The following is an 18,154-nucleotide window of genomic DNA, read 5'->3' on the forward strand; positions in this document are numbered from 1 at the left end:
TAATACAAAGCGCTCTGATAAATTATTCAAGGTCGAGACGACGCTGTGGATTAAAGAAAGGACTGAATTTGATAATAAAACCTTAGTTATCCATGAAATAAAACTATAGTTAAGTTACTCTCCTTATAAACTGAAATAGATACCATACACTAAAGAAAAAGCGATCAAGCCCACTGGTGGTGAAGCTGGGAATCGCACCCGGGTCTCCAGCTAACGCGGCTGACGTGCTAAACCGTTACACTACCTCGACCGCCGCACAGTTACTCAACTTAGTTATGTAAAAGCAACTACTACCACCAGCACTTTATGCGGTAATAAAACGGTTAAGATCAATACGGGTAAGTGTGTTATAAGGTTAAGTGTGTCTGACCTTCACATTTTGCCATTTTACACATTGTCACAGGTGGTTTTGCGAGTTCATACTTTTGCTACTTGCTACTCACAATTAGTAATACACGTGTTTAATTCTCAATAAACACTGGTCATTATTTAAACCAAAGAGGATCGAGTATTATAGAGAATTACTGTCGAAGTAAAATGTGTAATCACAGTGCATAGACTGCCATCTCTTGACACAGGCTTAAATCTTTTGAACCTCAGTTTTGACAATTTGGCCTATGTGTTAAAATGTCAAATATTAATATTAGCGCCATCTAGCTGAGAGTACCCCAAAGGTGTAATGCCATCTAGTCCATCGTACCTTTTTCTGTATGGTACTAAGGTACGTTTTTTTCTTAGACTTTATCGGTCTATGAGTTATAGGGCAATTCCACGTAACTGTAATGTAAGTGACCGGTCTATGAGTTATAGGGCAATTCCACGTAACTGTAATGTAAGTGACCACTTCATTGCATGTTTTTTTATTTATGATGCAAATTGAAGTCTTAATTTATCTCTAGATAAGCCTACTTTTAATCCTTAGATATATTGATATTTAAATTAGCACCATGAATAAAAAAACATGCAAATAATTGGTCACTTACATTACTCTGTTACATGGAATTTTACCCTATATATGTCTTTGTTTATACAGACCAAATGTGAAGGCCAAACACACTTCGCCTTATAAGACACTTACCCGTATTAACCTTACTTATTACTTTATGAAAATGAAATGAAAATGAAAATGAAAAAATGAAAAATATTTTATTTCCTTGAAAAAGGTTTACAATATTGAAAGAACAACTGCTTACACTAACTACATCTTGTTTTGTGTCCCACTGAGTTGGCAATATTACGCCCCGAGTTACACACAGTGTTTTTCATCACACTTGCAACAAAAAAAACTATACTAAAAGTTAATTGGTACTTGAAATTTCATAATTACCTTGTAAGAAAGATTTTTCTATAACTCCCGCTAGGCTAGGGTGTCTTTTGCACTATTACTGAGCGATTGTGAGGAATAACTATTACTTAGTTTCTATCGGAGTAGTTGAAACGAATTTACACTAAACCACAGATTATTAATAAGTTACTGACGTAACAGATCCTTCACTTGCCCGCAAAACGGCAAATACCTACGCTTTATTTAACTAATACTAATAAGTTACTACGTAAAACTCAGAAGAATAGTAGTATGTGCCACGCGACACACACAGGCGGGCGCGTGGCGCCTCTCGGCCACTTGTTACCTCGAAGCAACTGATAGCGAGTAGGTACTTAACGCGCGACCGTGAGCGAGTGACAGGCCTACATCTAAACATCTCCAAAGCATAAAACGTATCTGCTTATAATATGGACGACGACTACATAAATAAATGGCATTATGTTTAGTCCGTCAGTTAGATCGTCCAAAAATACTGAACACATATTTTTCGCTTTTCCTAATTAATGAAAAAATACAAAGATATACCTAGAGCATCAAAGTTCCGGAGTGGGGCTTGTGACGTCACTTCTAAATAAAAACTTCATCGCACTGTACTGTCGTAATTTTTTGATTATGAGAAAAAATAAAAAATACGTGTCTAAAATTCTTTGATAATCTAAGTGACGGACTAATTAGTTTTTTTAATCGTCTCGCCTATTCGTTTGATAATCGTCCCATCAAAAATGTATTGAACTTGTAGACGGATGCCATCAGGGGCGCGGCAATGAGGAAATTGCCCCCTGACGAGGTTTGCGAGGAAATTGTCCTTGCCCCACGCACGCATATTACTGTACACAAATACATACTGTATACAAAGAATACATGGTGATTCATGTGTACAAATAGATGGTGATTCAGATATGAGCAGGACTAACACTACGAGTACATATGGCTACTATATTAGACATATCGAATTTGGCACAAAAAAATACTGTCTTCTGTAGTATTTGACATAAAAAAACAGTATTTAATGATTTTGGGTATTAAAAATGAATGATGACTACGTATTATCGATTAAAAATGTGTACAATTTTTTTTGGCCACCGAAAACGCTGTCAGCGATGTAGTGACGGCCAATGAACATTGTTTTACTTAAAGCTATATTCGTAGATCGATCTCCGTGTTAATGGACCCAAACTTTTTCCTACATTTTTTAGTTTTTCCTTCATACCATGGGTATCCCAGAAGTCGACTGTGGGATATGGTTTCAATAAGGGGATTCTGAATCGCCGCGTTTTTTCGCCGCTAAGGATGAAATGTTAATTAATCTTAGCAAATTAGTATTTTATCATCAACCATGAACATATCACTATATCGTAATGCAGATCGCATCAGCCGTTAGCCGGCCGGTACCCCTACCATAAGTCTTTGGCGTTCTAGGCTATGTACGTAGAAAGCGACTAGCCGCGGGCGGTTGCGGCAGGCCGCGCAGTGTTTGCGGCTCCGGTTTCATACATTCATTCCTACCCGCTGTGCGGCTGACCGCTTGCGTAGTGCGTACCTCCTTAGAGTTAGAATACGATACTCTAGAGCATACACGTCAGACGTCACGGATAATGTATTTATGTAATTACCTAACAGTTTAGAAACGCTGTTCCCTTTTTCACACACTTTTTTTTAAGAACGTTGTTCATATAAATACCATAATAGTTATTACATATTTGTTTTGCAAATTGTTGTTTTACCGCACGTGTTACCCGAATTGATACCCGAGAAAGCGAAAGATTCGGTATTTTTTACGCGATTAATACTCAGAATCGCGAGGTCTTTCGATCCTGATAGGAGAAAAAAAATGTCCCAAGATTTCCATACAATATCTGGGCGACCGAGCTTCGCTCGGTTCTATTTTAATCACGTCTTTAGATAAAAAAAAACTCTTATAAATACAAAAACAAAAAAAAAGACAAAAAACAAAAATTTTATTTCTGGCCGGGATTCGAAATCTCTATCTGCGTACATTAGACCGACCTCGTACGACTGAGCTAAGCGGAATCGATGCGCGCGCGGCGAAATTAACGACCATATTTTACGTTTACTACCGCGAAAGAAAAACTCATGAAAACTCGAAAATTCGCGTTTTCCGGGATTTAAGACTACGCTAGATCGATTTTTCAAAAACCCCCACGAAATTTCGTCGTTAGAGCGGTTTCCGAGATCGTCGGTATATATAAATAAATAAATAAATAAATATACAAGAATTGCTCGTTTAAAAGTATAAGATTTTTTCGAACCTTCCGTTCCGTTACCGCCATACAAAATGTATGAAAAAATGGTAACGGAATGGGAAAAAACCTTGGTACACTTTTTTTCTCCTATTAGAATTGAAAGAGCTCGCGATTCTGAGTGGAAACCACATAAAAATTTCCAAATCCTAAAAAAATGGGGTGGACAACTTTGAAAAAAATGGCCCAGTTAGGGTGGTGAAAATATCATTATCGATGACGTTTACGCATTCGAGTAACTTTTTGGCCCGTGGTAGAGGCTCGGGTCCCGACCTAATTTAACTTGGATAGTTGGTAATTATCACCCCCCTCCCTTTCCCCCCTACCCTGATAAGGACGGAACACGGCGCCTTATCAGGGGTTACTGTTCACATAAAGATTAGCTGATGTACAGTTAGCAACAAAGCTGTGAATACAGCCAAAGTGCCATCAATATGTATACAGAGCTTTGTTGTGTACATAAAGGTGTGTATACATACTTTTGGCACGTCTGTATTCACAGCTTGGTTGCTGGCTGTATTGGGATTTGTGGTTGCGTTGTTAATTTTCGCTGACGTTCTTTTTTTTTATAGTTGGAAGAATGTCTGTTTTGTACCATTTTTTGATTAAAAAAAACAACAAAAACAAAAAAAAGAAGGTCTAGGTTTAAATTAGTTCATTCTTTTGCCGATTTTGCATCCACATATTGCGATATTTGCATATTACCATATCTACTATTACTAGTGCGCGTCGCCTCTTTGAGGAGCTATCCAAGCGCCTCATAGAGGCTTCTGGTGACCAGAGGACTGGCCAAGCCAGCCTTCTGGTCACCTTACCCAACAACGAAGACTTAGGGCAAATCTTCTATTTGTAAGATTTTAATTTAAGTGTCCTGCCCTCAACATTTTCAGAATTTGGGTCCAATTAGCAAAAGTTGTTAACAAAAATTAACTCGCTGTCAGTTTTGTGACGACAATTAAGCATAAAATCTGTCTAAAAATTTACTTTTTTCACTTTCTGAATGTAGATTATCGCTTACAATCACGCTTGTTTTCCATAAAGGGTAGGCAGAGCACATGAAACTGCTAAAGTTACAGTGTTACCCTTGGCAAATAAGGGGTTGAAAGTAAACGAAACTGTGACATTGCAGTGACAGGTTGCCAGCCTCTCGCCTACGCCACAATTTACCCCATATCCCACAGTACAAGAACCACAGTAGAAGTTTATGTAATTAACACAAAATCAATATTTTTATTGAAATTTCATGCCTAATTATCGTCACAAAACTTTCGAAGTTCAGATGGCAGTCGCTTTCGTAAAACTAGTGCATACGCCTATTCTTGGGATTAGTTGCCAAAGTGGACCCCAGGCTCATGAGCCGTGGCAAATGCCGGGATAACAGAACCAGCAACTTTAAAATTTCTAAAGCTAATAATAAAATCGTGAAAAGTCAAGCTAAAAACGTATTTCACTCGAAAAGTAATATCTTACGTCAGTTACGATTTCAACTCGATGCTCTTATGTCTGTTTGTCGAGTAAATAATGTATTGTGTTCTGTCAAGGTTGAAACATAATGGAATCCAGATAAAAGCATTGGGAGCAAACATTTGGAAACATCGGGAAGAGGCTGAAAACTTAGTTCTTTGAGCTAATGTTATTTTTGTTCGTGGTTTTCCCGCTTTGTGTCTTTCGTTAAGTTTTGAAGGTCGATTGAGTAATTTTCGTATTCGAACAATGGTTCTAAGATGTGAGAACGATGTTGCGATATCCATACTTTTAGTTTAAAAAATGACATTTCTGTAAAAAAATCAGACTTAAGCCGAAAGTACCTACTCATTTACAAGACAATTGGTAGTAACAGATTTAAATACGAAAGTCAGTACCTGGGTAAACATTACATTATAATAATCTTAAAAATCGTATTATATATAAACAATATAAGTAGGTATGTCAGAGATGTACAATAAAAATATATAATTAGGCATCATTTTAAACAAAAAAAACGTACGACTTACAAGTCTAACCTTACTTTGCATAATATTGTCTTTAGTTACCGCGATAGTTACTCATGAAAAAAACTATGGAAACGGATTATATAATTTACAACACACTCTTTCGAACACTATACATTCGTGGTCAACGGACATCACTTTGACCCGTATTGTCCTACGTACAGTCAACCAATTGGAACCCTAGACCACTCTACACCCATGCCAAAATGACAAGCATTAAGAGATTTCTTACAATCAGATTTATAACGTCACTGTGACATAGTTCTACCACACCTCGGACACTGGCGATCAAATATATGAAAGAGGCGCGTTCCTAGCACACAGTCTAAGCTCGTGTAGGTGATCGCGTACTATGTTTTCATGAGTGAAATTTGCCATACTGTACGTTAGTACTCTATATTATACTGTGGTTCTACAGTGGCCCAGGGTTCCAATAGGTTGACTGTACATTTTTAAATAGTTTTTTTTTTTAATACTACGTCGGTGGCAAACAAGCATACGGCCCGCCTGATGTAAAGCGGTCACCGTAACCTATGGACGCCTGCAACTCAAACAGTGTCACATGCGCGTTGCCACCCCATTAGAAACTTGTACACTCCCTTTTGCTGTGTTAAGTACACAGCAAAAAGGAGTGTACAAGCTCCTAGGAGGGTTCGGGTTGCCGACGACTCAAAGGACAATAGACGGAACAAGTTAGTTCCGTAAGTCCTCCCGTCATCAGCACACCGCACCCTCGTTGAGCTCTGGTAGCCTTACTCACCGACAGGAACACAACACTATGAGTAGGGTCTAGTGCTATTTGGCTGCGGTCTTCTGTAAGGCGGAGGTACTACCCCAGTTGGGCTCTGCTCTAGATTCGAGCGAGATGATATCCGCTGTGCTGTGCCCTACCACACAAAGCGGAATATCACTCGCTATGCCCTACCTCCTACTATCACTCGCTATGCCCTACCTCCTACAAAGTTTCTTCCGTTTCCCGATTTAGTTTCTCGTTCCATTTCCATAACTCTTCATTACATCGTTAGCGCAAACACCACAAATAACTCGTAAACAATTAATCACGGCCTATAGCAATGAAAACACAATAAAAACTTAATCCGCAGTTAGAAAGCAGCTACATAAATAACCGGGTGACGTCACCGCCAGGGATGTCCCGGATTTATGGGGGCCAGAGACAAAGAAACGGTAAATTACCGGGATTTATCGGGACTCTCGGGGGCCAGGTGACGGGACCGATGGCTTTATGAGGAATCGTGGCGCGTGTATAGTTGGGAAGCGATTTCGAACTGGGAGATCTATTCGAAAGGATATCTATTGTTTGCAGGTATAAATGGGACTACAGATTATCAGTTGGGTATTCTACTATTTTTTGCGAATAGCTGACCGTGCGGCGAACTGGTAATCTATGGGCTCCTTTACACTTTACAGTCTGTATAGTCATCATACAATAATATATTAAACAACGATGAACGCGAAATGATTTGACATGGGACCCGTTTCTCGAAAGGTACAAGCCTTGTATTACAAGTGCGCGAACTGTATAATCGTAATGGGTTGTCATGGAAACACACTTGTAATACAAGGCTTGTACCTTTCGAGAAACGGGCCACTGGTCTTACATTGTACGTAGAGCCTTAGGTAAAGCGGTCACGTGTTTTTGCGGACTTTCAAGAGTAACATGACATGATGTTGCAGATGACTTAAAATGTATTGAAGCAAGCAAGAATAAGAAGTTAATTACATTATTACGATAGTTAATATTTTCATCGAACTAAAACGTCATTTTGACGCTGACAAGTCCAATCGAAATCTTATGTAGAACTAGTCTTTTACGTATGTTTTAATCTAGCTGTGAGAAACAAAGAAAAACCATACATTCATAGCCTTATACTAGCTCTAGTGCCTAAAAAGAAAGGTGTAGTTATTTCTGACCTTGACTTATGGTGTTTGCCAGAGTATATTTACCTTCAAATGTGGTGCGCCTACGTATCCCTACCTATATGATTTGAACGTGTGTAAATAACTAAAAATCAACTAGACATGATTATTGTTCGAAAAACTCGATTGATACCCACGTTTTCACAAATAACGAGAGTAGTTCCTGTTTTTGTAAACATCGCTTTATCCATATCTATACTAATATTATAAATGGGAAAGTGTGTGGTTCTGTTTGTTTGTCCGTCTTTCACGGCAAAACGGACCGACGAATTTACGTGATTTTTTAAGTGGAGATAGTTGAGGAATGGAGTGTGACATAGGGTACTTTTTGTCTCTTTCTAACCCCCTCGCTTCCCTAAAATGGGGAGTGGAAGGTTGTATGGAGCCATTTGATTTTCGAACTTAACGCGAGCGAAGCCGCGGGCGAAAGCTAGTTTGCTATATAGGAAATCCATATATTTAAACAAACGCGAGCGCTTAATGGAGCAGAATATTAATCACGAGTGTGAGGTGTGAGTTGTGTTTCACACATCCGTAGTGCTGTGGATACCGATATTTGTATGTATGTATGTATGTAATAATATGCGTGCAGGTATATTGAAGCAGATAAAAGTCAATGTACCTCTATTTGTGTAGGATCTGTGTGACACCATATATTTGCTTTCCATAAAAGGTATGCCATGTTTTATTTATTTATTTAATCTTTATTGCACAGAGAAAAACATCGTACAAAAGGCGAACTTAATGCCGTAAGGCATCTACCAGTCAACCATTAGGCAAAGCATAAAAGTTGTAAGCGGTGCAAAACGTGATTTTCAATTTTGATAGTTCGGATGATAAAAAGAATCCGTTTTGGTAAACATGTATTAATTGATAGAATAGAATACAAAACATTTATTTAAGGCCACATCAAAGTACAAATAAAACAGAAGTCATGCAAACAAAAAACATTAGACGCTAAAATAGGACCCCACTCAGCATAATGCCGCGGACATCCGCAGCGCTGGTTTTCTGCGGGGACCTGACTTACACTAGGTTAAAATGGCGGCGATACTTTGGATGAATATTGTGAGTGTTCGGCCCTAGATACGAATGAGATCGTACGTAGATATGTGGACTGTAGGTATCGAAAGGCGATCAGCTGTTTTCGCCGATCAGCTGATCGGGTCATAGGGGTGCGAGCAGGACGGGCAATAACACACTGCTTCCTTTCTTCTAGTTCCGGAGGGCTCGGGAGGGTTCCTTCTTCTGGCGCGGCTCGAACAAACTGACGCCGGAGCGCGATCGGGGCTCGGTTTTATAGCCGAATCCCGGCCGATCGCGCCCCCCGCGTGCATACCCTTCTAGCGCCTAGGCTGCGCGCGCATGCGCTCTCCCTAGCCCTTCAGAACTTGTCTTTATTTTAATAAACTTTATTACTACTACACTGATTTGTTTTATTTATTCTTATGCAATCGATTTTTCTTATTCTAATTTGAATCTTATAAGATTCTAGGTCGGGGCTCAGGCCGCCTAGGCGACCTGAGGCCCGCCTCTTAAATGAATGTAAGCAGAGATCAACCATTTATTTTCAGAGTTACTTAGGCTAAGTTATCAATTAATTTACAATTTTGAACTTATTTAAATGACGTCTCTTGCGTCGTTCACATTTCTCCCGCCGTCGCCGTGCGATCCTACTGGTAGAACGACGATCTTCTTAGTGGGCCGGCGCAGGACGTGACCGCGGCTCGTGGTGACGTCGACGACTCGTACTACTCCGTCCTTGCCTGGATACGTCTGTGTCACTCTCCCTCGCGGCCATGTGTTGCGTGGGAGGTTGTTATCGCACACTATGACGACGTCGCCGACGGCTGGTTCGACGCCCTCGCCGCGGGGCTCCCGCCGGTGTTGAAGTAGAGGGGCGTACTCGCGCACCCATCGGCGCCAGAAGGTGTCGGCCAGGTATTGGGCGCGCCTCCAGTGTTGCCGCGCGCTCTCGTCGCTGTCCTTGAAGTCTCCCGGGGCTGGGGAGTGGCAGTCTGGCCCGAGCAGGATCATGTTCGGAGTGAGCGCGGGCGGGTCCTCTGGGTCGGTCGCGACATAGGTCAGGGGTCGCGAGTTGACCGTAGCCTCGACCTCCGCCATCAGGGTGTGTAGTGTCTCATCGCTCGGGCATCGCTCGTGCAGCGTGGTCTTCAGGGCTTCCTTTACTGATCTCACCATTCTCTCCCACACACCAGCCATGAAGGGTGAGGAAGGGGGTAGGAAACGCCAGTTGATGCGGCGAGCGTGGGCGGCCTCTCTCATGGCCTCCGTCAGCTCGCGGTTCGCTCCCTTGAAAGCGGTCCCGTTGTCGCTCCACAGCTCCGTGGGGCAGCCGCGGCGAGCGATGAACCGGCGCAGCGCGTTGATGGCCGAGTCGGTGGTTAGTGAGGCGGCCACCTCTAGATGTATGGCTCTTGACGTCATACAGGTAAACAGCGCGACATATCTCTTCTCTCGGTGTCGGCCGACGGTCACTTCAAGCGGGCCGAAGTAGTCAAGCCCCGTGTATGTGAAGGGCCTCAGGTGATGCCCCAGCCGGGCGGCAGGTAGGTCCCCTGTAGGCGGGCCGGCGGGCTTCGCCTTGCGTAGTCGACACTCGGGGCAGCGCGCGATCACCTTCTTCACCGCAGGTCTTATCTTCGGTATGTATACACGTTGGCGAAGCTCGTTGACGACGGTTTCGGTGCCCCCGTGGTGTAGCCGTTCGTGCACGTGGGAAACATATAGATATGTGTAGTGATGTTTGCCACACAGCACTATGGGGTGCACGGCGTCTTCGCTTATGTCGTCGGCGGCCGCTATTCTGCCGCGTTGTCGTATGATGTCGTCTTCGTCGAGATACACGCTCAGCTTGGCTAGCCGGTCGTCCTTGTTCGGCGCGAGGCCCTCGGCTATGCGCTTTCTCTCTCTTGCATAGCTATCTTCCTGCGAGGTTCGCACGAGTACTTTCTCGGCCGCGAGTAGGTATCTGGCTTCTAGTATTATGTATTTTCTCCTCCGGCTATTCTCGACCGTCTTGGGTACGACGGGAGCGCGCTTGTCTCGTTTTCCCCAGGTGCTGTCGCCGTCCTTGTTTGCGCGCGTCCTTTTCCTTCGCGCCGCGGCGATGCACTGTGTCGCGAGTGAAGCGCGACTTTTTTGTCGTTCGCGCAAGAGGTCGATGAACTGCAGCACCCGTGCGGCCGTGCGTAATAGGCTTGTCCACTTCGAGAAGTTTTCGATGGCGGGCACGGCCGCGCGGCTTTTTCTCGGCGTCGCGACGGAGCAGCAGACTTCTTTTTCTTCCCCTGTTGGCTCGATTTTCATCTTGTTTTCTTGCGGCCAGGCCTCCTCCGGTTCGTATAGGAAGGCCGGCCCGGTGAACCATCTGTGTCGGGTGTCGAAGTCGCTCGGCGCGGCGCGTGTCGCGTCGTCGGCCACGTTGTGTGCTGACGGTACCCATCGCCATTCGTCTTTTTTCGTGTAATCTTCGATTTCTGCCAGGCGGTGCGCGACGAATGACTTGTAAGTGCGGGGTTCTGAGCGTATCCATGCTAGGGCCGTGCGCGCGTCACTCCAGTATGTTCTACTGTCGATCTCGAAGTCGTGCTCGTTCCCGACGGCCTCGGCGAGTCGCACGCCCAGGACGGCCGCTTGGAGCTCAAGTCTGGGTATCGAGACGAGGCGCGTGGGCGTGACTCTGCTCTTGGCGGCGGCTAGAGCGACCTTTGTTGTGCCGTCAGCTCGGGTCATGCGCCAGTACACAGCGGCGGCGTAGGCTTCTTCACTCGCATCGACGAAGGTATGTAGCTCGTACTTGGGCGCGGGCGCGGTATCGTAGCATCTAGGTATCGATAGGTCACCTAGGTCGCGCAGATGTTGCAGCCAATTTCCCCAGCGTTCACGCAGCTCTTCTGGTATTTCTTCGTCCCAGGCCGTAGTGTAGCGCCACGTGTCTTGCATGATCCTCTTCGCGGGCGTCGTCACTGGCGAGATGAGGCCCAGCGGGTCGAATATTGACATGATGATACTGAGGGCCTCTCTTTTCGTAGGGGGGCGTTGACCTTTGATCACTTCTGGCGGCGCTCGTCTCGTATTGAGTTTGAAACGAATGCTATCCTCTCGCGTGTCCCACAGTAGGCCGAGTGTTTTCTCTATCTCGCTCCCGCCGATAGGGACGGTGACGCCCTCTCGCTCTTTCTTGCCGATGACCTCGGGTTCGTTCGTAGCCCAGCCGCGCAGCTCGAAGCGAGCTTTCTTGTGTACGTGGTTCACTTCGCTTGACACTCTCTTCGCCTCTTCTATGCTGGGGAAGCTCTGCAGGTAGTCATCCATATAATGATTTCGCTCGATCGCCCGCGCGGCCTCTGGGTGGCGGGCCGCGTGCTCGCGTGCGTTCCTATTCTTTATATACAGCGCCGTGCAGGGGATGAAGAGGCGCCGAAGATGACTGATGTCATGCGATATTCTGTCGGGCCGCCTTCGCGTCGATCGCCTCGCCACAGGAAGCGCAGCGCGTCGCGGTCCTCTTCTCTTATTTTTATTTGCATAAACATTTCCTTTATGTCCGCTGATACCGCCACGCCGTATTGACGGAAGCGCATGATAACGCCGGGCAGCGACTGCAGGAGATCGGGGCCCGCGAGAAGCATGTCGTTGAGGCTGCGGCCGTGTGAGGTGGCCGCGGCGTCGTGGACTAACCTTATCTTCGGCTTCTCCGGGTTGCGCACTGCGAAGTGGGGCAGGTACCAGGTTTTCCCGCTGCTCGGTGTCGGCGCGAGCTCGGCGTAGGCGGACACAAGCAGGTTGTCAACTCGTTCGGTGTACTGCTTCTTCAAGTCCGCGTCGCGATCCAGCTTCTTCTCTAGTGTGTGTAGGCGTTTGAGGGCGTCGGCGCGGTTGTCAGGTATGTTGACGTCTTCCTGTCGCCACAGCAGGCCGGTCTCGAAGCGCCCGTCGGGGAGGCGTCGACTTTTCTCTTCTAGCGTTTTCAAGGCTTGCTGTTCGGGATCACTACGGGGCTTCCTCGGCTCGATCGAGAGTGATTCGAGCGCAAAGAAGTTCTTCATCTCGTTCTCGATGTTCCCGCCGGGCTGTATGCGCGTAAGGTGTGCGCAGCAGTGGGCTACGGGTATCGCTTGTGAGTGGCGACAACCGTGTAGTACCCAACCTAGTAGCGTTTTAGATGCTACCGGCTGATCGCGCCGTCCTTTTTCAACTTGCGCGACACAACGAGTTCCCAGTTGTCTTGTCCGAGCAGTATTCCCGGTGTAGCGTCTTCATATGTCAACAGGTGCTTGATATCCCGCAGATGTTCACAGTCGTCTATCTCTCGCTCGCTGATCGTTTGAGTGGTGAAGTCAAGGCGCCCGACTGTATGCGCGTTCGTCACTAGCTGCTCGTCCCCTCCGTGTTTGTTGCGTATGCGGACATCCACTCTCTTGCTCTTCTCGTACGCCATCTCGTTCCCGCCCACGCCTTGGACCCACATAGGTTCGGTGGGCCCGTCAAGGTTGAGGGCGGCGGCGATCGCAGAGTCGATGATAGTCACTGTACTGCCTTCGTCTAGGAGCGCGAACGTAGCCACTTCCGTGTGCGGCCCCCGGAGTAGTACTGGCGCCATCTTGAGGTAGGCGCGGCTCGCCCGGGTCGCGGCGTGTACGGCTTGCTTGACGGCTATGGCCACGACCTCGTCGGACTTGCGGGGCTGCGTCGGCTCGTTCGAGGCGGCGACGGTGTCTGTCGGGGCCTTCTCGTGGTGAAGCAGCTTGTGGTGACGCATAGCGCAGCCTTGATGACCGCAGGGCTTGGCTCGGCAGACGAAGCGGCGATGTTTGCTGACGAGGCACCGATAGCACATGTTGTGTTTCTTCGCTATTTCCCACCGCTCGTTCGTGCCCAGCTTAGTGAATTGCGGGCACGTCGGCAGTTGATGGGCGGACTGGTCACACACTGGACAGGGTAACTTTTCTTCTTTTGTTTTCTTCACTTCGGCGACGGCTACGCAGGTACGCTCGGGCTTCTTTTTCGTGGCTCGTGCTTCCTTGGGCTCCGCTATGGTCTCGGGCGGGGCATAGGGCGTGCACTTGTCGGCTTCGTTGTTGAGGAAGTCGGCTATCTTCTTAAGTTCCGGCGTGTCTTCATCACTCGCGGCGTAGTCGTACCACTTACTTTTTAATATGGGCGTTAACTTTTCCACTATAGACCTCAGTAACTCGGGGTTGTGAAGATACTGAGGCTTCTTCAATATCTCGATCGTTGTCACGGCGTTGGCGATACGTCCGGCGAACGTGCACAGGTCGCGCGGGCTCTCGGCTAGTCGTGGCAAGGCCTTTATTCTCTCCATCTCGTTCAGGAGTAGTGCGTCGGGCCTCCCGTAGCGGCGTTCCAGGGCCTTGATGATATCGTCTGGACGCGGCTGGCTGATGAGGAGTGCACTGACGGCTTCTAGGGCGGCGCCCTTGAGGCTCTTTCTTATGCGAGCGACGTTTTCACTGTTCGCGAAACTAGGCGCCGACTCGTTGTAAGCGGCTTTGAACTGTAACCACTCCGCGCACTGTCCACTGAACGACGGCAGGTCTGGCAGGTACTTCCTGTTCGATCTGTTCGCTTGTAGGGCGTCGGTCAGGGCTGCTGCGAGTGACGTCACATCCATTGTCTGCTTGTGGTGCCGCGCGCGGTGCGCAGGGGGGCGCGCGGCGTGGTGTTCGACCGCGTCTTGAATCGGGCGGTCGAACCAATCGGCTAATCTCTGGGGGCCGAGGTCTTCCTCTTCTTGTTCGGAGTCTTCACCCGACGAGGAGAGGTTTCTTCTTTCTTCTCTGATTTTTGCCAGCGTAGCTTGGGCTTCGATGCGCTTGAGCTCCAGCTCGGCTAACTTCTCCTTGGCCTCTAGCTCCGCGAGGAGCCTCTTGCTGGAGGCCTTGGATCGGTGTGACCGAGCGGGCTTAGCGCACCTCTTCGTGCCGAGCGGTGGAGGCATCAGCTGTTTTTCGACGATCGTGGCTATGGTGCTGGCGGCGGGCGTGGCTCTGATACCAGAGGTGTCGGCGGGCGTGGCGGCGACGGCGGCATCCTCGGGCGTGACCTCTTCTTGGGCCGCGCTTGTACCCTCCGTGGTTGCTCCTGATTCCGTCGTTGCTTCTGTGTCCGCCGTGGTTCCCGTGCCAGTCGTGGTGCCCGTGGCGTCGGTGTCGGACGTGGCGGTAGTGCCGTCCGTCGCGGTAGTGCCGTCCGTCGCGGACGTGCCGTCCGTCGCGGACGTCCCAGCGGTCGCGGACGTCCCAGCGGTAGCGGACGTGTTATCGGTGTTCGTATTAGTGCCGCCGCTGCCAGATGATTCCTCCCGAGCTCCGTTTCTGCTTCTAGTTATTGCCATCCTGCCCTTTTTCTTCTTGCTTCAGAGATCCGGCTTCGCTAAGGACCAAACAATGTGAGTGTTCGGCCCTAGATACGAATGAGATCGTACGTAGATATGTGGACTGTAGGTATCGAAAGGCGATCAGCTGTTTTCGCCGATCAGCTGATCGGGTCATAGGGGTGCGAGCAGGACGGGCAATAACACACTGCTTCCTTTCTTCTAGTTCCGGAGGGCTCGGGAGGGTTCCTTCTTCTGGCGCGGCTCGAACAAACTGACGCCGGAGCGCGATCGGGGCTCGGTTTTATAGCCGAATCCCGGCCGATCGCGCCCCCCGCGTGCATACCCTTCTAGCGCCTAGGCTGCGCGCGCATGCGCTCTCCCTAGCCCTTCAGAACTTGTCTTTATTTTAATAAACTTTATTACTACTACACTGATTTGTTTTATTTATTCTTATGCAATCGATTTTTCTTATTCTAATTTGAATCTTATAAGATTCTAGGTCGGGGCTCAGGCCGCCTAGGCGACCTGAGGCCCGCCTCTTAAATGAATGTAAGCAGAGATCAACCATTTATTTTCAGAGTTACTTAGGCTAAGTTATCAATTAATTTACAATTTTGAACTTATTTAAATGACGTCTCTTGCGTCGTTCACAAATATTTAAAGTTTTTTTTTCGGGTTTAGTCACCGGCATAAATAAGTGATGATTTTTTTTAATACTACGTCGGTGGCAAACAAGTATACCTACGGTCCGCCTGATGTAAAGCGGTCACCGTAACCTATGGACGCCTGCAACTCAAACAGTGTCACATGCGCGTTGCCACCCCATTAGAAACTTGTACACACTTTGAAACTTGTGTTGTTGTGTTGAAGTGATGAGTTCTGTATCTTGTCGCTTTTAATCGTTTGACAATTTCGTATGACATTTCAAACAAGACGTTAATGTGACTAGGTATAGAAATCATCATTTATTTATGCCGGTGACTGTACCTACAATGTATTATAATGTATAATGTCAGACAAAATATTCATTCTTTCACTACATTTACATACATACATACGAAAACAGGGTTTTATTAGTTAAATTAATTCAAATGAGACCAATTATAATGCAAAGAAAAACGAACTTCATTTGAACTAGGATCTCTTTTTAAATCCCAACTCGGTATTCGCCGGGTAATCTCAATTTTACCGAATTAGCATATTGGGAAAGACCTAGACTAGACTATTGCGAAATAAAAAGGGAAATGTATGGAAATCATGCGCTTATTATACGAGAGCCGTTCTCTTCGCAAGTGTGTAAATGGGAATAAAAAGGCTGTCGCGAAACTTCTCTCCCGATAATATTTACTTTCCCAATAAAAAGTATTTTGTTATCTTACGAAAACCTATTTTTCAGTACAGATGGTGTTTTTTTACGCACTAGTGCGAGAAGTGGTTCATTATATGCCAGGTCGAAACTTCGGAGTGCCATCTGTACTGAAAAACGTCGTACGATACACGTGCGAAAAGGTGATTCGTAACTCGTGTCGATTTAAAACACTCCCTTCGGTCGTGTTTTAATTTATCGCCACTCATTTCGAACTTCCTTTTTTTTGCACTTGTATCGTAATGTACTATTTTTCACTATTTTCAAACGAGTATTGTATTCTTATTTAAAGTCGCACACAGGTCGAACGTGATTAATCAACATTATTTTTACCTTTGTTGATTTCTTTGAGTATTGTTTTGATTGTTTTAAAGCCACCGACACATTTCTATTTGTACCACGCATTTCTATACATTCTAGTGCAAATACTGTGAGAAATGCGTAACTTAATATAGAAAACATCGCGGAAAATTACATGCATTGTATGGAAATGAAAACGCTCCAAAAGAAGTAAGAGTATAAGTACTAGTTACAACCAAAAATACATACATTTTCCATGATGTATAACGAATACTCATGGAAGCCACATAAAAAGTTGTCACACAGCTAAAGTTTGAAACTAAGCATTAAGCGTTTCGCTTCAACATTTCTTTTGCGAGCCGCCAGGGAGTGGAATGCCCTGCCTGAGTCTGTGTTTCCGCATGAGTACAATCCAGGTCTCTTTAAAGCGAGAGTAAATAGGTATCTCAATTCTCATGGGTAAGCGTGGTCCACAGTAGACCGCATCATGACTTACCATCAGGTGTGATCGTGGTCAAACGTCTACCTATTCATACTAAAAAAAAATGAACTGTATTTCCGGAATGACTGAAGGTTGCTTCAAGAAAACAGTGACTCTCTAGTGTTATGACACTTATGGCATTCAGACTCTGCCCAGCATCATACAAGATGGTATAAAATCATAAAGTCATCAATTGAAGACATTGAGAAACTGTTTGGTTCCAGTCCTCTAGTTTCTGAACGTAATTGGTTCCGTGGTTCGTGTATTTTTACAAAGATTTATTTTATTTATCATGTACTTCAAATGTTACTTACACAATAGTGTATTTTACCTTGAGTCGGGTTATTCCTTTAGTCAGTTACCTAACTAAAGCAGCGTAAAATATAACTAAACTGTGACTCGGCGTTTTCCTCGGCCTTGGCATTGTGATTCCATTAGATCGGACGCGATACCCGTCCCGTCCCATCCGCCTTTCGAAATGCTAAAACTTCAATATTCGAGCCCTTTATAATCGCAACAAAACCTTAAAAAGTCTTAAAAGACGTGTAGTCACAAGCACGATACAGCCTTTTTAAATTCCTTTTTTAAGGGTGCCTCGGGTAATTGAGTAGTAGGTCTATCATTTGGCCCGGTTGTAGGGACACCAGATGGCTGTAAAATCGAGGATAAGTCTCGGATAAAATACGGTTCAAAGTTGTTGCTATTATGTTTAGTTTACAATAGATTATAAATTACCCTAAGAACATAATGAAATTGTTTTCATAGACATTTATCTATTTCGGGTTGTGTAATTGTGTATTAATTTCAACTCAGTCTAATAGAAAAAAATCATAATCAAGTTCATACAAAAATAACCACTAACCCCAATGATTTACCAGGACAGATTTACGTCGTATTTTATTAGAAAACTGTCAATAATTATGACATTGCTAGAAGATATGATAATAATCATATCTTTATTGCATTCATGTTGGTACAAATACAGCTGAAATGTGTCAAATATCATGAATAGTCAGCTAAGTTCGACACTAGATATAGGTCCTACCTTTTTTAATGGACAAATAAGTCATAATCATAAAAGAAAATCTGTGAAAATCAAAATTTATAGATAGGCTTTTTAAATATGG

General features: G+C 45.5%; 2 protein-coding genes across 2 annotated transcripts; both read right to left on the reverse strand.

Moving 5' to 3' along the window:
- Positions 1-9,137: 9,137 nt before the first annotated feature.
- On the reverse strand, positions 9,138-11,855 carry LOC125229808. Its single transcript, XM_048134749.1, has one exon. The coding sequence runs from the start codon at positions 11,853-11,855 to the stop codon at positions 9,138-9,140; it is 2,718 nt and encodes a 905-aa protein (XP_047990706.1).
- An 853-nt stretch (positions 11,856-12,708) lies between these two features.
- LOC125229809 lies at positions 12,709-14,898 on the reverse strand. Its single transcript, XM_048134750.1, has one exon. It carries the CDS (start codon positions 14,896-14,898, stop codon positions 12,709-12,711), a length of 2,190 nt encoding a protein of 729 aa, XP_047990707.1.
- Positions 14,899-18,154: the final 3,256 nt, after the last annotated feature.

Source organism: Leguminivora glycinivorella, chromosome 9, assembly GCF_023078275.1.
Source record: "Leguminivora glycinivorella isolate SPB_JAAS2020 chromosome 9, LegGlyc_1.1, whole genome shotgun sequence".
Classification (NCBI taxonomy): Eukaryota; Metazoa; Arthropoda; class Insecta; order Lepidoptera; family Tortricidae; genus Leguminivora; species Leguminivora glycinivorella.

Excerpts from the sequence above, each read along its gene's own strand:
- LOC125229808 (XM_048134749.1), bottom strand. The coding sequence starts at position 11,855 with ATGGATGACTACCTGCAGAGCTTCCCCAGCATAGAAGAGGCGAAGAGA.
- LOC125229809 (XM_048134750.1), bottom strand. The coding sequence starts at position 14,898 with ATGGCAATAACTAGAAGCAGAAACGGAGCTCGGGAGGAATCATCTGGC.